Source organism: Onychomys torridus, chromosome 18 (genome assembly GCF_903995425.1).
Source record: "Onychomys torridus chromosome 18, mOncTor1.1, whole genome shotgun sequence".
NCBI lineage: Eukaryota > Metazoa > Chordata > Mammalia > Rodentia > Cricetidae > Onychomys > Onychomys torridus.
Genome location: NC_050460.1, coordinates 57,303,228 through 57,327,899, shown reverse-complemented (window position 1 = coordinate 57,327,899; position 24,672 = coordinate 57,303,228). Strand labels below are relative to the sequence as shown.

Below are 24,672 nucleotides of genomic sequence, written 5' to 3'. Positions count from 1 at the left end.
TGTCTGGTTTCTCTTTGCAATTGTAGTCAGGATTTGGGAGCTAAAGTCAAAGCCTTCTTCACCCAGGACTGTTTCCTGGGGCTAGGCCCAATGTTGAGGATTTCTCCTACTCCACTGGTGCACAAGTAGAGAGGGAGGGCATCTGCAGTGGCTTTTCAGCTGGCTGCCTGTGTTCTCAGTTGCTCCTTACGTCATCCTCAAAGCAGTGGCCATTTTATCTGATCACGCCTAACTACTCCCACCTTTTTTGGGGGGAGTGGGAGCATGATCTCATATATATATCCCTGGCTGTCCAAGAGCTCAGAGATCTGCCTATGACTCTGGAATTTTGGAGTGTTAGGATTAAAGGTGGGAGCCACCAGGCCTGGCCCTTAACTTAAAACTCTGGTTCCCATGGCTGTGGGGACAGTGGCCAAAACTCATGGTTGCCATGGCCCTTCCCAGCTCTTTGGCATCTCCTTCATAGTGATCGGTCACAACTGCAATCTCGTCAGACTGACCCTTATGAAACAGTCACTAGTGTGACAACTGGCCACTGTTGGTTTTTCAACGTTCATAGAAGCATTTATGTTTTGCACACTCCCCCAAGCTCCCGACCTCCCCTGACCTCCCCTCCAGCTCCTCTCGGCCCCTTTGCTCGCCTACACAGTCACTTTTACTTTCATGTTCTGTGGAATACATCATTTACAGCTCTATATAAAATCTAGAAACCGCAAGTGAGGGAAAACATACTTGTCTTTCTGAGATTGGCTTAATTTGTTTAATATGATTATCTCCAGTTGCGTCCATTTTCCTGCAAGCAATATAATTTCGTTTCTGTGGCTGAAAAAAAAAAATTCCATCGTGTCCACACCACGTATCACTTTCTTTTTCTGTTTTTGTTTGTTTATTTTGTTTTGTTTTCTGAGACACTGTTTCTCTACATAGTCCTGGCTGTCCTTGGAGCTCACTATGTAGACCTGCCTCTGCCTCCCAAGTGCTGGGCCTAAAAGGCCTGTACCACCACGCCTGGCCTATACCACATTCTCTTTTCCATTCTTCTATTGCTGAATAGCTACCTAGGCTGGGCTATAACTTAGCTCTTGTAATGTGCTACAATAAACATTGCTCAAACAAATTCGAGTCACTGCTCTGCTCAACAGATGCTGGATTGCATGGCTATCTTCCAGCGGAACTGTCTTCCCTCAGGGCTGTTAAGGCCCAAGGGACAGAGGCAGGCACCGAGCAGGGCTGGGCTTGTGGGCGCCAAGCTTGCAGAGCTAAGGCAAGAATGCAAGCGGCCCTTCCCGTTCACTTGGCACACCACCTGAATCTCTGAATAGTACCAACCTCCATCCAGCACTGTCACTCTTCCCTACTGCCTCGGGGCCTGCAGCGGAGTTAGCTATTCCTAGAGAACTTTCGGGTGGAGAACCTGAGGTCTAGCCTGGGGTCGCCATCCCACCCAGACTCTCTTAGGCTTCCAGAGGGAGCGGTCCTTCTCTCTGCCGATCGTCTCATTTCTTTTCTTCACCCCTGGGCGGAGCGCCAGCCCTGGCTGTGCGACTAGGAAAGCCACCGCCCGAGGCAGGGCCTCCGTGGCTATTTATGTCGCTGAGACGTTTTCCTCCAAACCGGACTTGGGAGGTAGCCCCGGGAGCGAAAAGCGCTCCGGTTCCTTTAAGGGCCCGCGGGAACGCGGTCGGCCTGGCGTGGCGCAAGCGGCGGCGCGCACGTAAGCGTCAGCGCCCCCCCCCCCCCCGCGCATGCGCACGGAGGGTGGCCTGCTCGTCGTCGCCGCGGCCGCTAAGGAACCCAGTAGTGGCACGAGCGCCCGCCTGGCTCGCCCGGCCCGCTCTTCACCTCCGGGCCTCCGTTCTCTTCGGTCCAACGCACCTCGGCCCCGCCCCAGCCCACCGGATTCTTCCCAGCTCGACCCCGGCTGCCGGTTGCCCCCGCCGCCATGATGATGATGGCGTTGAGCAAGACCTTCGGGCAGAAGCCCGTCAAGTTCCAGCTGGAGGACGACGGCGAGTTCTACATGATCGGCTCCGAGGTAGCCCGCGGCGCATTCTCGGCTTCCGGGGCACCGGCTTGCGGGCTCGAGCCCGGAGCGGGCCTGTGTGTCCCGCCGAGTGCGCGCCTCCATTCATCGCGGAGGCGGGCGCGTGCTCGCGGCTGGGGCGTGGCCTGGTGGGCGTGGCCTGGTGGGCGTGGCCGGCACACTCTTGACCCTCTGGGGTTGACTCTACCACACTAACGTTGTTCAGACCCCGAGCATCTGCCCTAGCTTGGGGCCTCCAGCCGGTGCGCTGCAGGCAGATGCGAAAAGGATGTCCCGGAAGCCCATGGGTGCTTCTCGGTGGAGGTGCAGTTCTGCCTCTCACGCGCCCCACGGCCGTGGTCTTGAAATCTAGCTGTAAGCCTGAGGGCTTAGGAAGGCTTCCCCACCTCCTTGTTTTCTTGCCTCTGAGGTGGGCTGCGGAAGCGTTATGATCTTTATTATCTGTAGAAAGTGGTTGGAGAAGGATGTTTGCTTTTGGGTAGATGAGGCCCCGAGGCCAGAAGCACCAACACTTTGGATGTCTGTGAGCTGATTTTGAGTTTCTATAGGGGATAAATCTGAAGGATCGCTAATTCATAACTAGAAGAGACAGCCTCTGTTGAATCAGGTGGACACGTTTTCCTTAGGAAAACCCTACAACTGGCCCTTTGCACCAGCCAAGTTGTATGAAGTTTTTTTTTGTTTGTTTCTCTCTTTCTTTCTCTCTCTCTTTTTTTTTTTGAGCTGAGGATTGAACCCAGGGCCTTGCGCTTGCTAGGCGAGCACTCTACCACTGAGCTAAATCTCCAACCCCCCCTTTTTTTTTTACAGATTGTTTATTGCCCCCCTTTTGTTTTGAGACAGGGTCTCACTGTGTAACCTTGGCTGGCCTTGAACTCACAAAAATCCACTTAGCCTCTGACTCCCAAGTGCTGGGGATCAGTAATAGCATATGCACCACACCAGCTTATGTTCCTCTTTTTCAAAAAAGAAAAAGAGAGAGAGAGAAAGAAGGAAGGGAAGAAAAGATGGGCGGCCAGACACTGGGGTGCACCTTTAATCTGAGCACTCAGGAGGTAGGGAAGAGGGCGAGTTTGAGTCCAACCTGACCTACATGGTGAGACCCTATCTCAAAAGGAAAAAAAAAAAGGAAAGAAAGATATGGGCATAAACTGCAGATGTGCAGATGTCAATTTGTAGACATATAAGACGTGTAAGGAGGTGAGTGCTGTCCACCATGGAGAGCCAAAGCCATTTCAGATGCCAACTGTTACCTCCCGGCGGCAGTTCCCTTGTGGTTCTTGACGTAGCTGTATCAGGTAATGTGGCTGATGCTGTCCAAGGCGTCGGGACTTGAGCGTTGCCATTTTCTCTGGACAAGAAGTGGGAAGTGCTGTGACATGTTCACACCCTCACTTTAGTGCTTCTGTCCCCCAGTGGCTGTGCTGGGGACATGCACTCAGTGCCTGTCCATCTCCCACAGCTGGGAATGGTCCTTGTTAGCCAACGGGCATTTACTCAAATGCAAGGTACGTAGGGCAGTTTCAGCAGTCTATACAGAACAGCTTGTTGAAAGAAACGTCTACCTGATCTAACATGTGGAAGGGTAGATTTGGCCCTAACTCTGAATGGGTAGTGGTAGTTATGGAAAGAAAATTCTCATCTGGTGGAGCAATTAAAAGACAGCTGGTCAGAGCTTTGTGCTGAACACATGCTCTTCCATTAAACTCTGTTCTTGGCTGGTCCCATTTTTCTCGTGCATAGGAGATGCTTAAACTGGAAATACATGACTTTGAGGTCTTCGTTGTAGCATGTTTTAGGTTTTAAAAAGCTAACCGCAATCTTCTTTCGGCCTGTTTACTCTTGGCTCTCCCAGCTGAATGAGAATAATTATCCTGAGACCAAAATGGACAGGGTATTTGCTCTTTGGGGCCTGGCTTTGGTTTTGGGAAGAGCTTAGGATCCTTTGTGTGGTTCCCGTGGCAGTACTGTCTAGATGATGGTCTTTGGCTCCTTCCTCTTAGACAAAGACTACAGCATCCAGACACCTGGGCCAGACATGGCAGTGCTAGCAGCGTCTCTGGCATCTGTGGAGCTGCTGTGGCAGGGCATCTGCCGTGGCAGGGCATCTGCCATGGTCTGACTATGTCAGCGCCATCTTGCCATATGCCACACAAGTCACAGAATTTTGAAGAATGAATACCCAAATCCAGAATCTTTATTTTTGTATTCCAGAGAGGGAAAAGACTGATTTAGGAAAAGCCAAGCAGTCTAGCCTTAGTGTCCTAAGCCCTGAAGGGGCCTTAGGAAGGAGGGATCTGTGGTACAGATGCCCTGCAGAACACTCACAGTAGCTGTGGGGACAACATTGCTGACTTGTTTTTTAAAATGAATGAAAACCGTACTTTTACCTTTGGATAGTAATGACCCACAAACCAAATAGTACCAAGGAGTCTTTGCTATTCTCTGTATAGACCGTTAGGCTCTGGGGCTCAGCACCTCTGGGCTATTGTAAATCTCTCCTGGAAGAAAAGTGGAAAAATGACCTTCTCTTAATAAATGTATGCTATGATAGGTAGAGAAGATGAGAAAAAATAGTAGGAGTAATCCTTTAAAGCAGAATTTAGACTGGAGGGCCTGGCGTGGTGGCATGTCCCTTTAATCCCAGCACTTGGGAAGCAGAGGCAGGTCCATCTCTGTGAGTTCAAGGCCAGCCTGGTCTACATAGCCAGTTCCAGGCTAGCCAAGGCTACATAGTGAGAATCTGTCTTAGGAGAAAAAAAAAAAATCAGGAGTTTTTAAACATTTGACAGGGGAGTAAAGAGGCCCAGATTTGCAGATGGAGCCAGCACCTTGCACCATATCCCCTGGTTGTCCTCTAGTATGACTCTGCAGACATCATTTCTGAAAAGCCAGCGAGACCATGGATCTTTATGAAAATAGTAGGCCAAGCTTTTCATGAAGGCTGTACGTACAGTATCGCTCTAAACAAGCTGAAGCTATTACTGGGGGGAGTAGTGATTTATGTGATAGTCTAGGGATTATTAATACAGTGCTTTTTAGACTCTAGAAGATTCTTTGGTGTCTCTGGTTTGAGTTTTGTTACTAAATAAAGCAACCCAGGCAGCAGGACAAATTATCTTGCATCTGTCTAAAATTAGAGACATTTTGGTGTTTATTGCCTTGTAAAAATATCAAAGTCTGCTTCTTAAGATGAAAGGAGGTCACAGGAGTCTTAGATTTCAGAAAAGTGCCAAAAACTCTTTAGTCCAGATCAAAATCCCAAGCTTCTTACTGAGGTCTGGGATCTGCCCCATTAGACATCTGGCCAGGCCTTTTGGAACTTGGTTCCGATGTCAGGATACAGATTCCAGCCAGATGTGCACTGCTGTTGAACCCTTGATGTCAGCAGAATGTGTTTTATGACTGCTGACAGGCTGGCGTCTGGAGGCCTTGTAGCTCGTATCCTTGATCCAGCAAATCCTCTGTGCCAGAACCCCTCGGCATAGTGGTAGATGGCCCGGCCCTCCCTCATAATGAGCCTTCTTGCTTTACTCACAGGTGGGAAACTACCTCCGTATGTTCCGAGGTTCTCTGTACAAGAGATACCCCTCACTCTGGAGGCGACTAGCCACTGTGGAAGAAAGGAAGAAAATAGTTGCATCGTCACATGGTAAAAAAACAAAACCTAACACTAAGGGTGCGTCTTCACGAGGGTTTGTAAACCTGTTTCAAAACCACTCGCTTATGTCATGAAGATAAAACGTTTTCACTCCAGTGTCTTCACTGCAGCCTGACCTTAGGTGGGTAGGGAGCATCCGGGGGCAGGCCACCCTGCCAGCGCACACACGATTCAGGTGAGAGCAGCACGGGGAGTCTTTGGTGCTCTGCTGTTGTGTGTCCCTGGCTGGGCCAGTGGGTGCGCGAGGGGCCGGGGCCAGGGCAGTAGCAGGTGCTGTGAAGACATGTTGGTCTCAAAACGTTTTAGGAATGCTGTGATTTGCTGCCATTCGCTGTGAGTGTGTTGCTGTAGTCACCTGCGTGCAGCCGTAGTAGCAGATGGTGGTCCCTTCACTTTCCTCTGGGGCTTTCACCGCTTCCCTCCAGAGCACATTTATCCTGTAATACTTCATCTTGGCAACCAGTGTGCTAAGCTCATGTGCATGTACCCATTCCATGTGGCCTGCCCTGTGCCGGGCTTGCTGGGTGAGCCGCCTGGTGCTCGTGAAACCAGTGCAAGCTCTGGGCTGTGGCAACTCTGTGCAGAGTGAAGATGCTCTTCGGACATTTGGGGCCTCCAGCAGGGACATTTGGGGATGGTGCAACATGCCGTTTGGCCGGTGGCAAAACTGCTTTCCACTTAGCAGAGGCACCCTGTAGAGAGCTGCCGTGGGCCTAGGTGCGCGTGTACGTGCGTGCATGCGTGCTCACTAGCACTTTGTAGTGTGTCTTGTCTGTAGGTGCAAATGTAGTTTTGTCTGTCGTGGTATATGGGGGTTCTTTTAATGCAGGAGCCAGAGCTGCTTTTTATCCACGACTGAAAGAGATCCGCTGTTACCTAAAATGGTTTCCTTTGTGTCTCCTCTGCCACAAGTGGACTCCAGTCACTAACGTGGTGGCTGCCTAACTTTGCCTGCCCTTCCCTGAGTTCCCATAAGTCTTTAGTGGTCTTTCTGCGGTGTGCCTTCCTTCCCTATAACCAAGAGAATCTTCCAGCAAAGCTAAGCAGGTCCTGCAGATAAGTAGCAACTCTTGACAGAGGTTCCCTAGAAGAGCTGGGGGTCACGTGATATGAAGTCCCACCTTACTTTCCAGACAGCACATCTGGCCTGACTCAGGGATGGTAACTTCTTGGTGTGAAGCAGTCCTTTCCAACTCTCTCTGGGCTCTTGTTTTAAAAGAAAAGGATTCATCTTTCATTCTATCTCTACCTTGCTTTGTGTTTTAGATTGTGGTGGTGTCAGACCTCTTCCCACTGGGGTGTTACTCTGAAGCCTTCCTGGCAGCCCCTAAGCTGCAGCTACCCCAAACATGTCTGCCCCTGAGCTAGTGCTCTTAAGAGGCAAATTTGTCCAAATCCATCCCACCAGAGGCTTTCTCCACTGAGAAAGGTGTCTAGGTGAAGCCTCAGTCCAGACTGCCCTTTTGGAAGAGGCTAGCACTCAGCAGTAGTGAGTTTGACACCTCGCTTTCCCCACCTCCTGCATGTGAGGACCTCATGTGCTGTATCTAATTGGTTGGCAGCTTGTTCACACTGCTGCAGGATGACCACAGTGGGGTCTCTCTGCTCACAGATCACGGATACACCACCCTCGCCACCAGTGTGACGCTGCTGAAAGCCTCAGAGGTAGAAGAGATTCTGGATGGCAACGACGAGAAATACAAGGCTGTGTCCATCAGCACAGAGCCCCCCACCTACCTCAGGTACGCCCTCCTGGTCTCGGTGTGTATGCTTGAGGGACATGCGGTGGGTGGGGGTTTCTCATGAAGAACAAGTTAAAATGAACTGAAATGTCTTCCAACACTTTTACTCACTGTGTTTCTAACTGCCTGACCTAGGTTTCTAAGTTTCTTTGGAATTCTGTTTTTTGTGGTTTTTTTTTTGTTTGTTTGTTTTTAATGATTTATTTATTTGTTATGTATACAGCATGTATGACTGCAGGCCAGCAGAGGGCACCAGATCTCATTACAGATGGTTGTGAGCCACCATGTGGTTGCTGGGAATTGAACTCAGGTCCTCTGGAAGAGCAGCCAGTGCTCTTAACCTCTGAGCCATCTCTCCAGCCCCTCTTTGGAATTCTTAACAAATAGAGGCCAAGTCTTGAATTCTGGAATATTCTGAAATGGACTCATTTGCCCCCCCCCCCCCCAAAAAAAAATTGTGACTCATATAAACTCACAAAAGAAATAAGATTTGAATGTACACAGGTAAAACTTTGAAAGAGCCTTTTCCTTTTTTTTGAGATAGGGTCTCATGTAGTCCAGGCTGGTCTTAAACTTGCTGTGTAGCTAAGTGTGGTGTTAAATTCAGAATCCTCCTGCCTCCACCTCCTGGATGCTCTGATTACAAGTGTGTGCCATCATGCCTGGTTATAATAGTGCTGGGGATAGTGCCCAGGACTTTATGCAAATCAGGCAAGTACTCTACCAATTGAACTATATCCTTAGGTCCAAACTTTTTGGTTTTTGAGACAGGGTTTCTCTGTGTAGCTTTGCGCTTTTCCTGGATCTTGCTCTGTAGACCAGGCTGGCCTTGAACTCACAGAGATCCGCCTGCCTCTGCCTCCCGAGTGCTGGGATTAAAGGCGTGCACCACCACCGCTGGCTGTTTTTGTTTTTGAGTCAGGGTTTCTCTGTGTAACCCTGGCTGTCCTGGAGCTTACTCTGTAGACCAGGCTAGCCTTGAACTCAGAGACCACCTGCCTCTCCCACACCAGTCCTGGGATTGAAGGCGTGCACCACCACTACCCAGCCAGAAAAAATTTTTGTTGTTTTTCCGGGTCTTTTTTTGAGACAGGGTTTTTCTGTGTAACAGCCCTAGCTGTCCTGGAGCTCACTCTGCAGACTAAGCTAGCCTCAAACTCAGAGATCTGCCTGCCTCTGTGTGTAATATAATGTATACCCTAATAAACTTATCTGGGGGTCAGAGGACAGAGCCAGCCACTAGACATAGACATAGAGGTAAGACAGTGATGGTACACATCCTTAATCCTATCACTTGGGAGGCAGAGATCCATCTGGATCTGAGTTCAAGGTCACCCTGGAAACATGGTGGCACACGCCTTTCATCCCAGCACTAGGAAGGGAGAAAGGGAGATGGCAGGGCACAGAAAAGTATATAAGGTGTGAGTAAACAGGAAGTCTCGCTCTAGAGGCTGAGGAGTTGGTAAGGTGAGGTTGGCTGTGGCTTGTTCTGTTTCTCTGATCTTTTAGCTTTCACCCCAGTATCTTTTCTATTAATAAGACCATTTGGAAGTCTGTGTTACATCTCTGGAGTTATTTTTTTAAAATAACTTTTTCATGCTGTATTATTGTAGGGCTGGAGAGCTTGCATGTGTGTGACATGGCATGCATGTGGAGGTCGGGGGCAGCTTTGTGGAGTTGGTTTCCTCCATCTTTACATGTGTTCAGATTACCATACTCCCAAAGCAAGTGCCTTTACCCATGAGCCATCTTCCTAGCCTAGAACGGAACTTTTATGAAAGTATCTGTGGCAATCAAAAGGCTAGTAATTAAAAAATGTACTGTGTGGTATGTAGTGTCTGCACATCTAGACTTAAAAGTAAACTGAGAACTCCAATAGATTTGGGGAGGGGGTAGTCGTGCTAGAGGTTGAACCCAGGACTCCATGAGATGTGTCCACCACCGAGCTACACCCCAGACCATAGAATACAAACAACTAGAAGATAGTCCACATCTAGAAATACAAGAGGTAAACAAACATGGGAAGAATGTTTGTCTTCTTCTGTAATCTTGTTCTGTTGTGGGTGGAGTGGAGAATGGAGCCCAGGGCCTCTTTGCTAAAACATGTTCTACCGTTGAGCTACATCCCCAGTCACTCATGTCATTTTAAAAATTCAAAGCTTAATAATAAAAGCTAGTCAATGTGGCCACACCTGTAATCCCAGAACTTTCAAGTGAAGGCAGGAGGGTCTTGACTTAAAGGCCTGTCTGGGCTACATAGTGAGACCTTATCAAAAAATGGAGCAAGAAAAGAAACGAATGTTAATGTACAAAACCCAGAGAGTAGGAAGGGAGGAAGGTATTGTTCAGAGTGATGTGGCTGTGGAAAATGATTTCCATCCGGGTTTGTCTTCATCTTTGTTGTTAGATTGCTTTTCTGGTCCCCCTCAGCCCCCAGAGAAGATGGCATGCATCCAGGCTGGTGGGCGCTGTAGACGCATGCTCAGCAGATTCCTGTTTTCCCCAAGGGATGTGGTAAGAACATAAGGATAACTAGACCTTCCCAGGAAGTCACAGAAGGAAATTATGTACATCTGGATGACACTTTTATGTTTGCACAAGTCAGCTGGGAACCCTTTATACAGCGGTAAACAATTTCTTGATTGTGTCATATGAGGACCAGCTGAGGGAGTAGATGTCCATTGCCTTGGAAGCCAAAACAACAGGGATGGGGTGTCCAGTGTTTGAAGTAAGCAGCTCCAGTGCCCAGTCAGCCTGACATTGGGCCTTGCAGTTATCCTGTCGCTGGGTAATTTGTCCCCTCTTAGGATTCTTGGGAAGTTCTTTCCATAGGAGCAAGGTTGGAGACAGGCAGGATTTGAGGGTCAAGGGATGGGGTCAGCACAGAAGACTAAATAGTGAAGATCTGCAGTTTCCAGATACAAGCCCAGCTGTGCTGGAATTGTCTGGAAGGTGCGAAGAATGCCAGCCCTCTCCAGAGATGGGTACTCATTTAATCTGGATAGGGCTTAAGAATTTGCTACTTAAAATTTCACACTCTCATGAACCGTTTGTCCACAGAGGCTGAGATGGAAACTGGACTTGCCGTCCCAGCTGTTGAGCATGTGCAGATTAGTCTCAGTTGCTGGGCTGTGGTCCAGGTCTCAAGGGTGAAAGCTGACCTTAAGGTCAGAGCCGGACCTGTGGTGCTATAGACTTGGTAAGGTCCTGGCCAAACTCGGCACTGTGGCTCATTCCCTGCCCACCCTTGCCCAGAGGTTGCTCCCAGACCTAGCATTACAGGTGTTAAGTGATCCTAGCTTTTTTTCTTCAGAGTAAAGGTTATACTTAAAGGCTCTGCCCCCAAGGACCAAGTCCTGACCTTTCTTAGAAAGGGTTCTTGCCTCACTTTGAACTCGAGGGCACAGTTACTACAGGAGCCGTGAGTGCAGTAGTGGGGTAGATAGGTAAGTGTTCTGGTGTCCATTCTGCTGCTGTGCTAAAATCCCCTGACAAAAAGCAACTTAGAAGCAGGACAAAGTTTATTTGGCTTACAATTCAAGTTATAGTTCACCATTGAGGGGCAGTCAGGGAGGAACCCAGCTAGTCACCTCACATCCATAGTCAAGGGCAAGGAGAAACACGTACCCATCCTGCCTGTTTGCATCACTGGCTTGCTTTTTATTCCTTTTTTTTGAGGCAGGATTTCACTCTGTAGCCCTGGCTTGCCTGGAACTCCCAGAGATTCACCTCCCTCTGCCTCCTGAGGGCTAGGATTAATGCCTCAGCTAGCTCCTACATTCTTATATATACCAGGGAATGGTGCTGCCCACAGAGGCTGGTTCTTTTCATACCAACTAACAATCAAGACCATTCTCCACAAAATGCCCACAGGCCAGCCTAGATCTAGGTTCCTCATTGAAACCCTCCCCTGTGATTCTGGGCTGTGTCAAATAGACAGTTAAAGCTAACGCACAGTGGGCAGCACACAGTGGCTCCCGATCCTCCAGCCAGGGTCTCACTAGGCAGGACACACAAGCAAAGCATAGAGGGTCCTAGTGTGGAGTAGCTTTGGGAATTTTCCCAATAGTAACAGCAACCTGGAGTTTGGGGAAAGAGAGTTTTTCATGTTGCATGGGCTGGTTGGTTATCTCCAGTGCTATTTCCTAGATTATACTTATCAACCCATTTTCCTCACTTGTATAGTTCATGAGTTAGAGACTAGAAGCCTTGTCAGTGCATTTTGGAATGGCCAGCACATAGAAAATCACAACCAGCCATCTCTGTAGCCCCAGCTCCTCAGAAGGCTTCATTTGAACCCAGGAAGTCAGGGCCAGCCTAGGCAGCATATCAAGACATGGCCTCAGAAATCGATCACATTAACCCTTTTAGGCATTTAGGGACTCTTAGCCAGGAGCTGGGCAAGAACTCAAGAGACGCTGTAATTGGAGCCCTTCCTTCACTGAGACAGTGTCTTACTCCTGCTGCCCCGCCCCCCCCCCCCCCCCCCCCCCCACTGTCCTACAGCATCACCATCTTTTGAGTGAGGGTTAGCAGTTAGAGAAGCCAGCTTGGCCCCATCCTATCAAGTCTCCGTTGCTGCAGATCTTTGCCCATTGAGCCCTGACTCCGCATCTGACTCCCTTTTCCAGAGCATTCTGGAAAGTCTGTGTCTTACTCTCCTTTCCCTGATTAGGGCTGTGCTCCTGTGCAAACCATGTCTGCGAGCATGGCGTGCAGTGCATCGTGGCCATGGTAACACCTCTTTCTTTGTCTGTTTTTTGAGACTGCATCTTACTGTGTAACTCTGGCTGTCCTGGAACTCACAGAGATCCACCTACCTCCACCTCCTGAGTGCTGGGATTAAAGACTGCACCACCATACCCCGCCCTGCACCTAATACTTCTGTGCCCTTCTTCTCAGACAGGTGCCTCTAGGTGCCAAGAAGAGTCCTACAGTGTAAGAAATGTGCAGATGTCCTCCACAGGAGCTTGGAGACTGGCAGACTGAACAGGAGTAAAGTCCAAGTGAGCAGAACCGACTCCTGGTCTGAAGGGGTTACTTTCTCTCTCTGTCTCTCCAGGGAACAGAAGGCCAAGAGAAACAGCCAGTGGGTACCCACCCTGCCCAACAGTTCCCACCATCTGGACGCTGTGCCATGTTCCACCACCATCAACAGGAACCGCATGGGTCGGGACAAGAAGAGAACCTTCCCCTTGTGGTGAGCAAGCGCTGCTATGCTTGGCCTCTGCACAGATGCCCCCCTCCTTTCTCCAGTGCACTGTAGGCTCATTCCCAGAGAGGCACTGTTCAGTGACCCGTGTTTTCACAAATGCTCCCTGCCACTGCCGCTGTGCTCTTACTTCCGGACATCATCCTTGGCTTTCCCCATTCCCCCTGGCTCACTGCTCTGTTCTCTCCCATTTTCCCCCTTCCCTAGCATCTCAGTGTAATTCTTAGGGACATAGTCTCTAGGCCTTTCTTTGCTGAGGGGTTTGGGGTGATATCCACGTGACTCCCACTCTGTCAGTTCTCTGTGGCTACTGCAACACAACGCTGTAGTGACTTAGAACAGTGCAGATTTATGCTCTCCTCTTCTAAAGGCAGGAGTCTGATCAAGGTGTGAGCAGGGCATTGCTCCCGTCAGAGGTTCGTTACACTTTCATCTAAGGCCTCAGTGTTTTTCCACCCCTCTTCCGAGGTGTTTGCTGAGCCTCAAGGGCAAGGGGGTAGTTTTTGTTGTTTTGAGACAGGGTTTCACGCTGTACCCTACAGTGACCTACAGTATCTGACCTGGCAGTTCTCCTGCCTTGGCTTCCCAAGTGCTGGGATTACAGGCATGAGCTGGCATGTCTAGGTTTTCTTCTTCCTAGGGCAGCAGCTTCCTGGCTCTGCTGGTGCATTTGTGAAGCGCACTGCCCCACGCTGTTGCAGAATAACCATAGACATGTTTGAGCTTGTTGTTTTTGCCCCTCTGCACTCCCATTAGACTGGCCTCGGGACCCTGATAACCTCTTCTGTGCTACCTCAGTCTTAGATGACAAATGCCTATAAGAAATGGCCTATCTGTTCCAACCATATTTACAGTAATCCACAGTGCAAAGGGAAGCTAGAAACTTGTGTCCCTGGGGACCTAGGCATAGGGGACCCTGGAGCCCTGACTGACAGCTGCTGTGGTTTCATTTTCAGCTTTGATGATCATGATCCAGCTGTGATCCATGAGAATGCATCACAGCCTGAGGTGCTGGTCCCCATCCGGTTGGACATGGAGATAGATGGGCAGAAGCTGCGGGATGCCTTTACCTGGAACATGAATGGTATGTGGATAGTCAGCTTTGCCTGGGCTTTATATGAAATTGGCCCACTTTCCAACCCACTGCCTGTCAGGCAGATTCTCGTCTTGACGTTTGAAACTATGGTTTATGGAATGGTTCTTAAGGCTGCAAATTCTGGGTTCATCCAGAGCAATACATATTCACAGCATACAGAACATCCCACAGCAGGTCTGTAATTCCATTTCAAGGGAATCCAATACCTTCTTGTCTCTACAGGCACCAGGCATGTAAGTGGTACATAGACATATATGCAGACAAAACAACCACAAACATAAAAATAAATCTAAAGTCCTTTAGAATGAGGACAGAAGACAGGAAGATACATTTCACTGAAGCTACACAGATGGGAACAAACATTGGAAAGAAGTTCTGCTTGATTAGCTATTCCAGACATGCAAATTAAGACTAGGGACAACACCAGTGAGGAAGGGAAGAACTGAGTCCCTCACACTGGTGCAAATATAAATGTCTACGCTGCACCGAAAAACCATTCAAAAACTAAACATGTTTTACAGTTTGACTCCTATATGAGCGAGCAGCTACAGTGTAGAGCATGTGTCCCAGAGAGGTTCTGAAGGCATCTGTTTCCACTGAACCTACATGTGAATGTTGATAGAAGCTTTATGCATGATAGCCAGAAATTAGAAGAAGCCTAGATGCCCTTCCGTGGGTAAATACTTAAATAAAATGTCACCCCCACACACAGCATACTAATGAGTAATAAAAAGGAAATAACAACCGGCATGGATCTCTGGAGAACTTTTGGTTGGTTGGTTGTTTTTGAGACAGAATGTAGCCCTAGTTGGCTTGGAACTCACTATGTAGACCAGGCTAGCCTCGAAATCATAGCAATCCATCCGCCTCTGCCTCCCAACTGCTGGTATTAAAGGTATGCACCACCACGGCTAGCTTCTCTGAAGATTTCTTTGACTAGAAAAAAGTTACTCCCAAAGCTGCATAAGGAATGATTTCAATTCTTCAAGTGCTCAGATTATAGAAACACACCACAGGTGAAGAGCGGTGGAGGCTCAGATTATAGAAACACACCACAGGTGAAGAGCGGTGGAGGCAAGTAGTTGTGGCTGCAAAAGAGGGACCCTGATGTTGACGGACATGGCCTAGATCTTGACTGCCCAAGTGTGCTTCTGAGAGCACACACTGGTTTCATAGTGAACCATGGGAAGATTCCCCAGGGGCAGGTATCTGCATGCTGTGGGCCAAAAGGGAAAGGACACTTCTTCCTCTGCTGCTCTGAGCGTCTGGGAAGGCCGTTCAGTTGCCCAGTCATCCTCATCAGCATGAGGGGAGGGTTGACAAAGGAGGAAGAAATGGGAGGAGCCAGGACAGGTGTGGACACCATAAAATGAGGCTCTGCAAATAGCTTGGAATGTTTGCATTTTCTGATTCAGAGAAGCTGATGACCCCTGAGATGTTTTCAGAAATCCTTTGTGACGACCTGGATTTGAACCCACTGACTTTCGTGCCAGCTATTGCCTCTGCCATTAGACAGCAGATTGAGTCCTACCCCACAGACAGCATCCTGGAGGACCAATCTGACCAGCGCGTCATCATCAAGGTAGGTGCAGAGTCCTCAGCCCTTGGAAGTCCGTCAGGGTTCCTTGCTTGGGATGCAGTTTCTGGGAAGGCATCTCTCAGGGACAGCCCGACTGTCCTCAGGAATGGGAGGGCTGACTTTGCAGAGTGAAGTGTCACATTGTGGGTAGGACAGCCAGTGCTGCTATATCTCCGTCAGGCACTGAGCCAGTCCCCGAGTTAGCAGGTGAAAGCAGCTGGTGGTGAAGTATGAGAGCTCATAGTGAGATGTGCAGCATCAATGTAATATTCCTTTTTTGGGGGGGGGGGGTTGAGACAGGGTTTCCTCTGTGTAGCTTTGCGCCTTTCCTGGATCTCGCTCTGTAGATCAGGCTGGCCTCGAACTCACAAAGATCCACCTGCCTCTGCCTCCCGAGTGCTAGGATTACAGGCGTGTGCCACCACCGCCCAGCTTTTTTTTTTTTTTTTTTTAAGATTTATTTATTATTATTAATACAGAAGAGGGTGCCAAATCTCATAACAGGTGGTTGTGAGCCAACATGTGGTTGCTGGGAATTGAACTCAGGACTTTTGGAAGAGCAGTCAGTGCTCTTAACCTCTGAGCCATCTCTCCAGCCTCTCAAAGTCATATTCTTAAGTACTGGGCCAGAAATATTTCATAATTCAAATACCTGTTTGTATCCTGCTTTCACTTCTTCAGGGCTTATACTCACAAGCTCAAATTGCCAGATCACTTGGCTGTCTAATTTTTTGAGGACCTATCAGACTTGCACAGCAGTTGGACCATTTTACATTCCCACTAACAATGCACAAAGGTTCCAGTATCTCCCATAGTCACCAAAAGTTGTTATTGCCTCCCTTCTTTCCTTCCTCCTCCCTTCCTTACTTCCTTGTTTGATAATAGTCATCCTGGTGGGTGACGTTAGCTTCATCTGTTGGTTTGTTTTATTATTACTTCCGTTTTTGGTTTTTTGAGACAGTTTCTCTGTGTAACTCTGTCTGTCCTGGAACTAGCTCTGTAGTCCAGGCTGGCCTCAAACTTGCAGAGATCCACCTGCCTCTGCCTCCCAAGTGCTGGGATTAAAGGTGTGCACTACCACCACCCAGCGTTTTTAGCTTTATTATTAGTTTGTGTGCTATGATGCATGTGTCTTGCTGTGTTGAATTTTTTTCAACTATTATTAGTATGTGTGTGCCATGATGGATGGAGGTCAGAGGGCAACTTTGTGGAGTTGGTGTTTGGAAATAGGCATGTCTTTCTAAGGGTAAGGAGTAAATAAGGCAGGTGTAGCTGTGAGCCGCTTGGCAAGATGGTTGTAAAGCAGTGACATTAGGGTATAGACAGTGGCTTAAAACAGACTCAAGGGCCCTACGTGGTCAGCATAGCTACAAAAATTGGTCGCCACAGGTGTAAAGGACAAAGAAGACACTTGGCCAGCATGAGATGACAAGGGGGATGAGAAGAGAGGGTAAGGTGCGAACTCAGAGCCTCAGTGTCTGTTGACAACCTGGGCGGTGTGTGAGGTTGGTCCTGTTTTGTAAACAAGGAACAGGCCGGCCTTGGTTCTTAGCTTGAGTCATGGGCAGAATTCACTCGGACCTGGCAACTGAAAATGGCTTGTCCCCACCTCCTCACAGCATCCTGGGCTGCCCTCACTTGTGCTTACTGGTTCTTGCTACAGCTGAACATCCACGTGGGCAACATCTCCCTGGTGGACCAGTTTGAATGGGACATGTCAGAGAAGGAGAACTCCCCAGAGAAGTTCGCCCTGAAGCTGTGCTCAGAGCTGGGTTTGGGCGGAGAGTTTGTCACCACCATCGCGTACAGCATCCGAGGACAGCTGAGCTGGCACCAGAAGACCTACGCCTTCAGGTAGGATAACTAGCACGTTCTTCCTTCCCTCTGGTCTCACGGTTTTGTCCACTTTTTTGCCTACATTGGAAAAAGACTTCACTAGAAACTGGAATGCTTAGCAAAAGCAAGAACAAAGGGCTTTTTGCAAAGACATGGCAATTCAGGGAGTTTGCTACTAGGTTTTGGACTCAGCTAAGTTTACCAGCCATCCCAAGAATCATCTTCCTTATGGCTTTCTGTCAGTATGAACAAGAAGAGAAAACGGGCTGGAGATAGGGACCTTCTGTTGGGTAGGGATCCAGTGCGCTCTGTAAGCACAAGGAACATAAAGGGCATGCAGACATCCATTTAGGCAATACACCCCAACACATAAAATGTTAAAATTTTTTGGGCGAGAAGGAACGAGGCACATCCAAAAGGGTATGAGCCCCCCAGCCGACGCCCTTGACATGCTAAGCAGGCACATGTGTTGCTTGTTGTCACCCTCTAGTAGCCCACTGGCCAAGCAGCTCTGTTTTCTAGTCTTGATGTCTGTCCCGTGCCTCACCATTCTGCAGAAAGCCTACTTGTGGGTGCAGCCAAAGTGTCCATTCACTTTGTGTGAAGCCAAGGCCAGGAGGCCTGAGAGCCAGTGTAGAACAGTTTCGTTCCCCGGAGTCCAGTCTGAGGTCCTGTGATGCCTGGGGACATTGTACAGCTCCTGGGAGCGACAGTGACACAGAGGACCCATCCACAATCAGTTGAGGGGAGCTCACTTCAGAACTGTGCACATGCAGCTGGCAGCTTCTAGCAGCAGGTACCTACCAAGTGGTGGCCTTCACGGTGCTGTGAAGGATACAGCTTCTGGGGACTCCTGATGGCTCCTGCTGACACCATTTTCTTCTGTTGCCAACACTTAGCAGCATTTACCTTATCAGATCCCAGATGGCTTCAGGTTTTGATAAACTCCCGGTCACCTGCAATTCTCCTGTGCCCCAGAGCAAACGCCCTGGAAGCCACCCAGTAGTGTTAGGTTAGGACTCAGGGACATTGCTTGAGTTCTCAGGTGTAGACAGGAAGGGCCTGCCTCTGCTGTGGTCCTTAGTTCTGAGTTCAGATTTCAAATCCTTGAGAGTAAGTATAGGCCCACCCTGGAAGAAATTTGAGCAAGTAAACATCCCTCCCACGGTGGCCTGCATGGATTCCTGGAACATGTCCTAAGCACTTGTTTTCAGAGTCAGAAAGGGCTACTTTATCTTCCCAGCCAATGGGGTCTGGTGAGCTCTCAACACCTGTCCCGTGTGTTGTACCATCTGGGCAGCTAGGATGCTACCCACACTGCAAGGGACCTAGCAATGACAATCGGGGTACATGAGAATCAGAGTCTAAAAATCCGGAGGAAAGGAGCAGCCAAAACTGATGCTTCCTGTATCCCCAGCACTGCATCACCTCACCTCATGGACATGTGAAACTCGGGATTTCTTAGCCACTTACCCAAGACAATGATTGTGGTCCCTATTATCCTTGCAGTTTCTCTCTGGGAGAAGGAGCCCTGGCCTGGGTTCTGCCATGTAGAGAGTATGACAAACACCGAGTTCCATGACCCCTAAAACAAGTTTCAAGTTCTAAGCTGTCACTTCATGTTGAAAGCACACTAAGTTCCTTGCAGACAGTTTGCCTTTCTCTGCATGTCCATGTCCCATATCCTTCCGTACCCATCCCACGGTCTCTTGTCTTTGGTTGTATCCACAGAGTAGCAGAGAGAGCTGCTGGTCACAGGGCATGTGTGAGCAAGACCATGATGCCCATGCCTTAGATGGCCTGATAAAGACCAGGACAGGGACAAGAAGCGTGGTGGGGAGAGGGGGTGACAAACTGGTAGGGCTGTAGGCTCCTAGAGTACAGAACTGAATGTACAGAACTCTAGCAACACATACATCTCAGAACCAGAATGAGGACAAGAGGGCTGTGACGTAGCTCTGTAGGTATGGTTCAGAGGTTAGAGCACTGGCTGCTCTTGCAGAGACCCAGAATGATTGCCAGCTCCCACATGGTGGCTCACAGCCATCTGTAACTTGTTTCAGGGTATGTGGTGCCCTCTTCTGGTCTTCATGTGCACCTAGTACATACATATATGGAGGCAAAGTAACTCAAACACATAAAATTACAATAAAGCAGATAAAATTTTTTAAATCCTTTTTTTTTTTTAAGAAGGGCTATGACAAATATGGGGAAATGGGATTGATGAGGAATGGAGCTGGGTTAGGCAGCAGGGAGTTTGCTGCTCTTAGGAGAATTGTCTACAGAAAAATGGCTGATAACTTCTCCTGAGCCAGCCCCTTTGCTCCAAAGCCAGGGACCAGCAAAGGGCATCCTGTCTGGCACAGGAGAAAGACAGGTGTGTTATGTGTGGCTGCCAGTGTGCTTTGACTCCTAGTGTACCCAACGGCTGGGGGTGGGCACACAGTAAGGTGAAGCTGGCTGGTGTGAGCACTGGCTGGGTTAGGAAGGGTAGAGCAGATGTTCAGATGCCCACTACAAGCACTGTATAGAGCTCAGTGACTAGTGTCTGTCCCTGGGGCTGCTAGTACCCACAGCCCTGTCAAGATCGTGTGCTGGGCAGAAAGGTGAAGGTGTACTCAGTCAGAGGCTGGCAGCTGAGCCTAAGTGAGGGACAGAAACATGGATCTCTGCTGGTGTAGCATCAGCAGTTAGGTGAGGGAACCTGCTAGAACCCCTTTGGGCTAGTTAGGTGTGTACCATAGACGATAGGTATCCTCGTAGACTTCCACCAGCTAGCCCAGCCTGGGTTTTATTTTTATAACAACCCATTGAGAGACAATTCACACCACACCATTTAGTCATTTGTTGTACTTTAAAAATTTGTTTAGTTTTTACATTATTAGAGATTGAACCGAAGGCTGTGCTGGAATGTGCTTGTAGACCAGCCTGACCTCGAACTCAGAGATCTGCCTGCTTCTGCCTTCCAAGTCCTGAGATAAATAAAGATTTAGTGTCTTTTTACTTTTTGATTTTGAGGTAGGGTCACACTGAGTTGCTGGCCTTCAACTCATTCTGTAGCTCAGGCACATCTTGAACTTCTGATCTTCATGCTTTTACCTTCCTTCCAAATGATGGAATTATAGGTCTGAATCACTGTACCTGGTCTTCTTAAATGTATATTGGGTTTGGTTTGGTTTGGTCTGGTTGGTTTTCACTCTATGGAGCCAGAGTCCCACCACAAAGCTCAGTCTGGCACTATTTGGCCTTATCAGCTTCCTAGAATAATGTGTTCAAGGGTCATCTATGTTGTAGCATTATCAGAGCTCTGGTCTTATGGCTGAATAATATTCCATTGATTAAATCTATACATTTGACTTACTGTTCTGCTGTGGGTTGCTTCTACTTTTTGGCTATAGTAAATCACGCTAAGGACATTTGTATGTTTGTGTAGAAACACTCTTGGCAGTTCTCTTGGCTCTCTAATATTTCTGAATTATATGGTACCTGGTTAACTTGTGTTTTGCTTGTTTTATTGAGACAGGATCTCACTTTGTAGCTCAGACTAGCCTCTAATATATAGTTCATGGCAGTCCCACTGGCTCAGCCTCCTCTGAGCCTGGATCATAGGATGAGCTGTCACACCTGGCATTTGAGGAACTGCTAAGCTGTTTTTCAGAGGCTGCAGCATCCTGCAGAACCCAGCAGTGCTGTGGGCCCAGGCTCTACACTCTAGCCAGGGATTGTCTTGCTGTTCTGACTAGCTATCCTGGTGTCAAGTGATAGGCTGGAGTTGTGTTTCCTGGTGAATATCTCTTCATTATTATTGGCCCTGTATGTATGTATGTCTTTGAAAGTGGCTTGCTCAGGTCATTCACCCCAACCCCAGTTTATTTTGGGGAGGATGTGTGCATGTATACATGTGTGGATGTCAAAGGACAAATTTAGGAGGAAGTTACTTCGTTCCACCATGTGGGTACTCTGGATTGAACTCAGGACCTCACACTGAGCCATCTCACTAGCCTGTGTTTTTAACCGGTTTTTCTTTTAATCGTTGATTTGTGAGAGTTCTCCATATAACTGGATACACATTGCCTAGTAGGTATGATTGTAAATATTTTTTCCCATCCTCTTGAGTTGCCTTTTCACTCTTTTGATAGTGTCCTTTGCAGCACAAAAGTTATTTTGATAATAGTCCAGTTCACTTGGCTTTTTTAGTTGGTTGGAGTGTGTGTGTGTGTGTGTGTGTGTGTGTGTGTGTGTGTGTGTGACATTTTAGAAACCATTGCCTAGTGCAGAGGCATACTGTATCAGCAGTTTGCCCACAGATTGCCCTTTCCTAGCGAGTATGTGGACCTCTCATCCTGTCCTAAGGGGCATGGCAGCTGTGGCTTGCAAACATAAGGGTGAGTGTAGAATTCGGCCTCTTTCCCCCCAGCTAAGTGGCCTTAGACAGGTCATTTCTTCCTGAAGTCTCCATTCTCTTCTTTATAGAGGGAGGATGATACTGCTTCTCAGCTTGCCAGTACATCACAGAAAAAAGTCCTACATCCAGATCTGACATGTTGGCACACACCTTTAACTCCAGCATTTGAGAGGCAGAGGCAGGTAGATCTGAGTTCAAGGTCAGCCTGGTCTACATATTGAGTTGTAGGACAGGCTGGACTACACAGAGAAAAAACAACACAACTCCTACATCAAAAGTAAACTTGAATCCACTCCATTAGTGTCTTCTAACAGCTTTTAAAGGGGTGTTTGTGTGGTCAGAGAATGTCCAGGGTCCTTCCTGGTCTCAAAGTTCATGAGTATGAATCCCCTTGGAATAATGGATGCTGGCTCACAAACTTGGGGCTCAGGGCAGCATCTCTGCTTGTGTGTCCCCATAAAGCCAAGGCAGCTAGTGTTGGCTTTATGCCCATTCCTTCATGGTCAGCTCTAGTAGTTCTATTTTTGAACAAACTCGTGGTGTGAAATCTTCCCAGAGTCGAGGAGGTAAACAATGGGGCCTCTGGGCCTGTTTGCCAGCTTGTATTTAAATTCAGAGAAAAACATGTTTTGCTTCCTTCTGCCTGGGCTTGGCGCCTTTCAAAGCCTGCCCTCCCAAGGGAGATGACCTGGAGATGAGGGATGAGTCTGCCTGGGCTGTTCCTGGATTTCCAAATGAAGCTGCTGAGAAGAGGTCTGCCCTGGGACCGCAGGGTGGGGGCTGACTGGTGCCTGGCCTCTGAGTCACTAGCAAGAGTTTGGGCTTCCAGGTTCTGTGGAGCCTGTGGGTATAGATGTCAGCTGTGAGCTTCCATAGTACATCAGACCTGTGTCTGCAAGAAGACAGGGTTCCCCAGTCTGTGGAACCAGCTTCACCCGTACTCTGGCTTTAATCCAGGCTCAAGGCCCCTGAAACCCTTATTGGCCCAAGCCCAACCTTTCTGAGTTGGGCTAGGATGGGCTCTCAGATGCCAGGATTGGCCTGTACTGGCTTAGTGCAGTGATGAAGGATTGTGACTCTACAATCCAATGTGGTGTAGGACTTTTGTGAAGTCCACTCTTCCTGAAGCCCGAGAGAGGCTGTGTAAGGACTTGTCTGGCTCTGAAGAGGCCTAGGCAGTGAATGTTGGTTGTTGAATGTTAAGCCTCCCGATAGTAAACTCTGCTGCCATATTTCAGACAAAGACCGAAACAGCCCAGTCAGCTTGCTTATCCCATTTTCATCTGCCAAGTATCACTTGGGCTCTGTCTCCTCCTTTCCCAGAGCTGACAAGGTACTGCAGGGCAGCAGGTGGGCATACACCTGATTAAGATTGTAGGTAGAGAAGGGAGGCCATCTCCTCAAGTGACAGGAAGGCCACCTAGCTGGAAGGGCAGTGTGACAGTGGAGGGAGGAGAGGACCTGGGTAGAGCCTCACTGTGAGGCTTCCTGCTAGGCTAGGGTTTGCTATGACACATTAGGTACCTCCTTGGCTTCCTCTTACAACTTGGAAACCGCGGTGCAGAGCGGCACAGGCACACCCATCCCCCAGTACTTGTACCCTGTAGTCTTCCTCCCATTTCCTTCACACCGTTGTATCCATTTGGCAAGAGACACTCTAGGGTGCAGTTCGGTGCTCTCTGAAGGACTCCAAGCCTTGAGATACCATTTCTAGGCCCAGTTCTCTGCTAACCAGTTATCTGTCTCAAAGTAAACAGGCTGGCTTCTCCAGGGCTTAGTGTGAACTCCATGAAGTGAGCCAAGGGATAGGTGTATATAGAACAGTTAAGAGCAGGCCCGCCCAGGAGCCTTCTGTGAGGAGGTTGAGGCCTCTGGAGAAATCCTTTACAACTCCACCCCCATCCCTTAGAGTTTGTGGTGTTTCCCTGATCAGTGGGTCTTGGTGGGTATTGACTCTGGACAGTGTAAGGTAGACCAGCCTGGCTACAGTCTCTATCAGTCAGCTGTACCTGAGACACTGTTCTGTCCAAAGAAACTACCTCCATAGCCAGCATCTCCCTCAGTTCTTGCCGAGGAGAATTGGCCTTGCAGGGAGACTGCCTAGGGTGTAGGTAGTACTGTTTCTGCTAGACAGGTTCTGGCATCCTGCTTGAGGTTCAGAAGTCACCCTGCAGCTGCCCATCGGCATTGCTGCTGGGAGGAGCTGGGACAAGGAAGTGAGCCTTCCTGCTGTGCCCTGGCCATCTGCTAAGGAATAGCAGAGTAGAAAGCAGTGGTTTCTGGGGGACTTCCGAGCTGCCATTCTGTTAACTAGTCCCTGTTCCTCTCCGTTTCCCTTCCCTCAGTGAGAACCCACTTCCCACAGTTGAGATTGCCATCCGGAATACCGGAGACGCTGATCAGTGGTGCCCCCTGCTGGAGACACTGACCGATGCGGAGATGGAGAAGAAGATCCGGGATCAAGACCGGAACACAAGGTACACCCCTGGGCACCCTCTTCCCTGGCAGAGGCAGGGGAAGTTTCTGTGGGGATCAGGCCCCAGGGTACATTTCCTTGAAGAGAACAACATCCCCTGGCAGGTCTCAGGGTTTCCATAGAGATTAACAGGGCCAGTGCAGCAGACTGGCAAGGTCAAGAAAAAGGCTGGAGACTATTCCTGCTAGATGGGCCCCACACCACCTACTCTAGAAAAGTAACATACCTAGGAGGGTGGCCACCCAGAGCTGTGACCGGCCCCAGCTGACCACCTGTTCTTCTCCTACTTCAGGCGAATGAGGCGTCTTGCCAACACTGCCCCAGCCTGGTGATGAAGCCATCCATGCTCAGCTTCCACGGAGCATCTCAAAAGACTGCCTTTGCTTCCTCTGTGGTAAAGAGAGGCAAAGGGACAGCTGGTGCCATCCTGAGGAATGGGTAGGAATGGGGTAGGGTCTCCTGGGTGCCTTCCTTCAGCACACATTCCATTTGCTAAGCCGGGCACTGTCCCCCAAAGTCTAACATCAGGAAGCAGCCTCGTTTGGGTTGGTTTTGGTTTTGTATAGGAGCCCCAGACAGAGCTAGCAACACTTTTTAAATAAAAGTAACCAGTTGAGCTTC

At 48.9% G+C, this 24,672-nt stretch overlaps 1 protein-coding gene across 2 annotated transcripts; it reads left to right on the top strand.

Moving 5' to 3' along the window:
• Nucleotides 1–1,723: 1,723 nt before the first annotated feature.
• On the top strand, nt 1,724–24,672 carry Smarcb1 (SWI/SNF related, matrix associated, actin dependent regulator of chromatin, subfamily b, member 1). Of its 2 annotated transcripts, none has more exons than XM_036167343.1 (9): nt 1,724–2,035; nt 5,585–5,696; nt 7,318–7,447; nt 12,510–12,647; nt 13,616–13,743; nt 15,171–15,337; nt 16,998–17,188; nt 23,921–24,052; nt 24,344–24,672. In XM_036167343.1, exons 1-9 carry the CDS (start codon nt 1,943–1,945, stop codon nt 24,381–24,383), a joined length of 1,131 nt encoding a protein of 376 aa, XP_036023236.1. In that variant the 5' UTR covers nt 1,724–1,942; the 3' UTR covers nt 24,384–24,672. The 2 variants fall into 2 exon arrangements, with proteins under 2 accessions (XP_036023236.1, XP_036023235.1); XM_036167342.1 differs by having other exon boundaries at nt 5,585–5,723.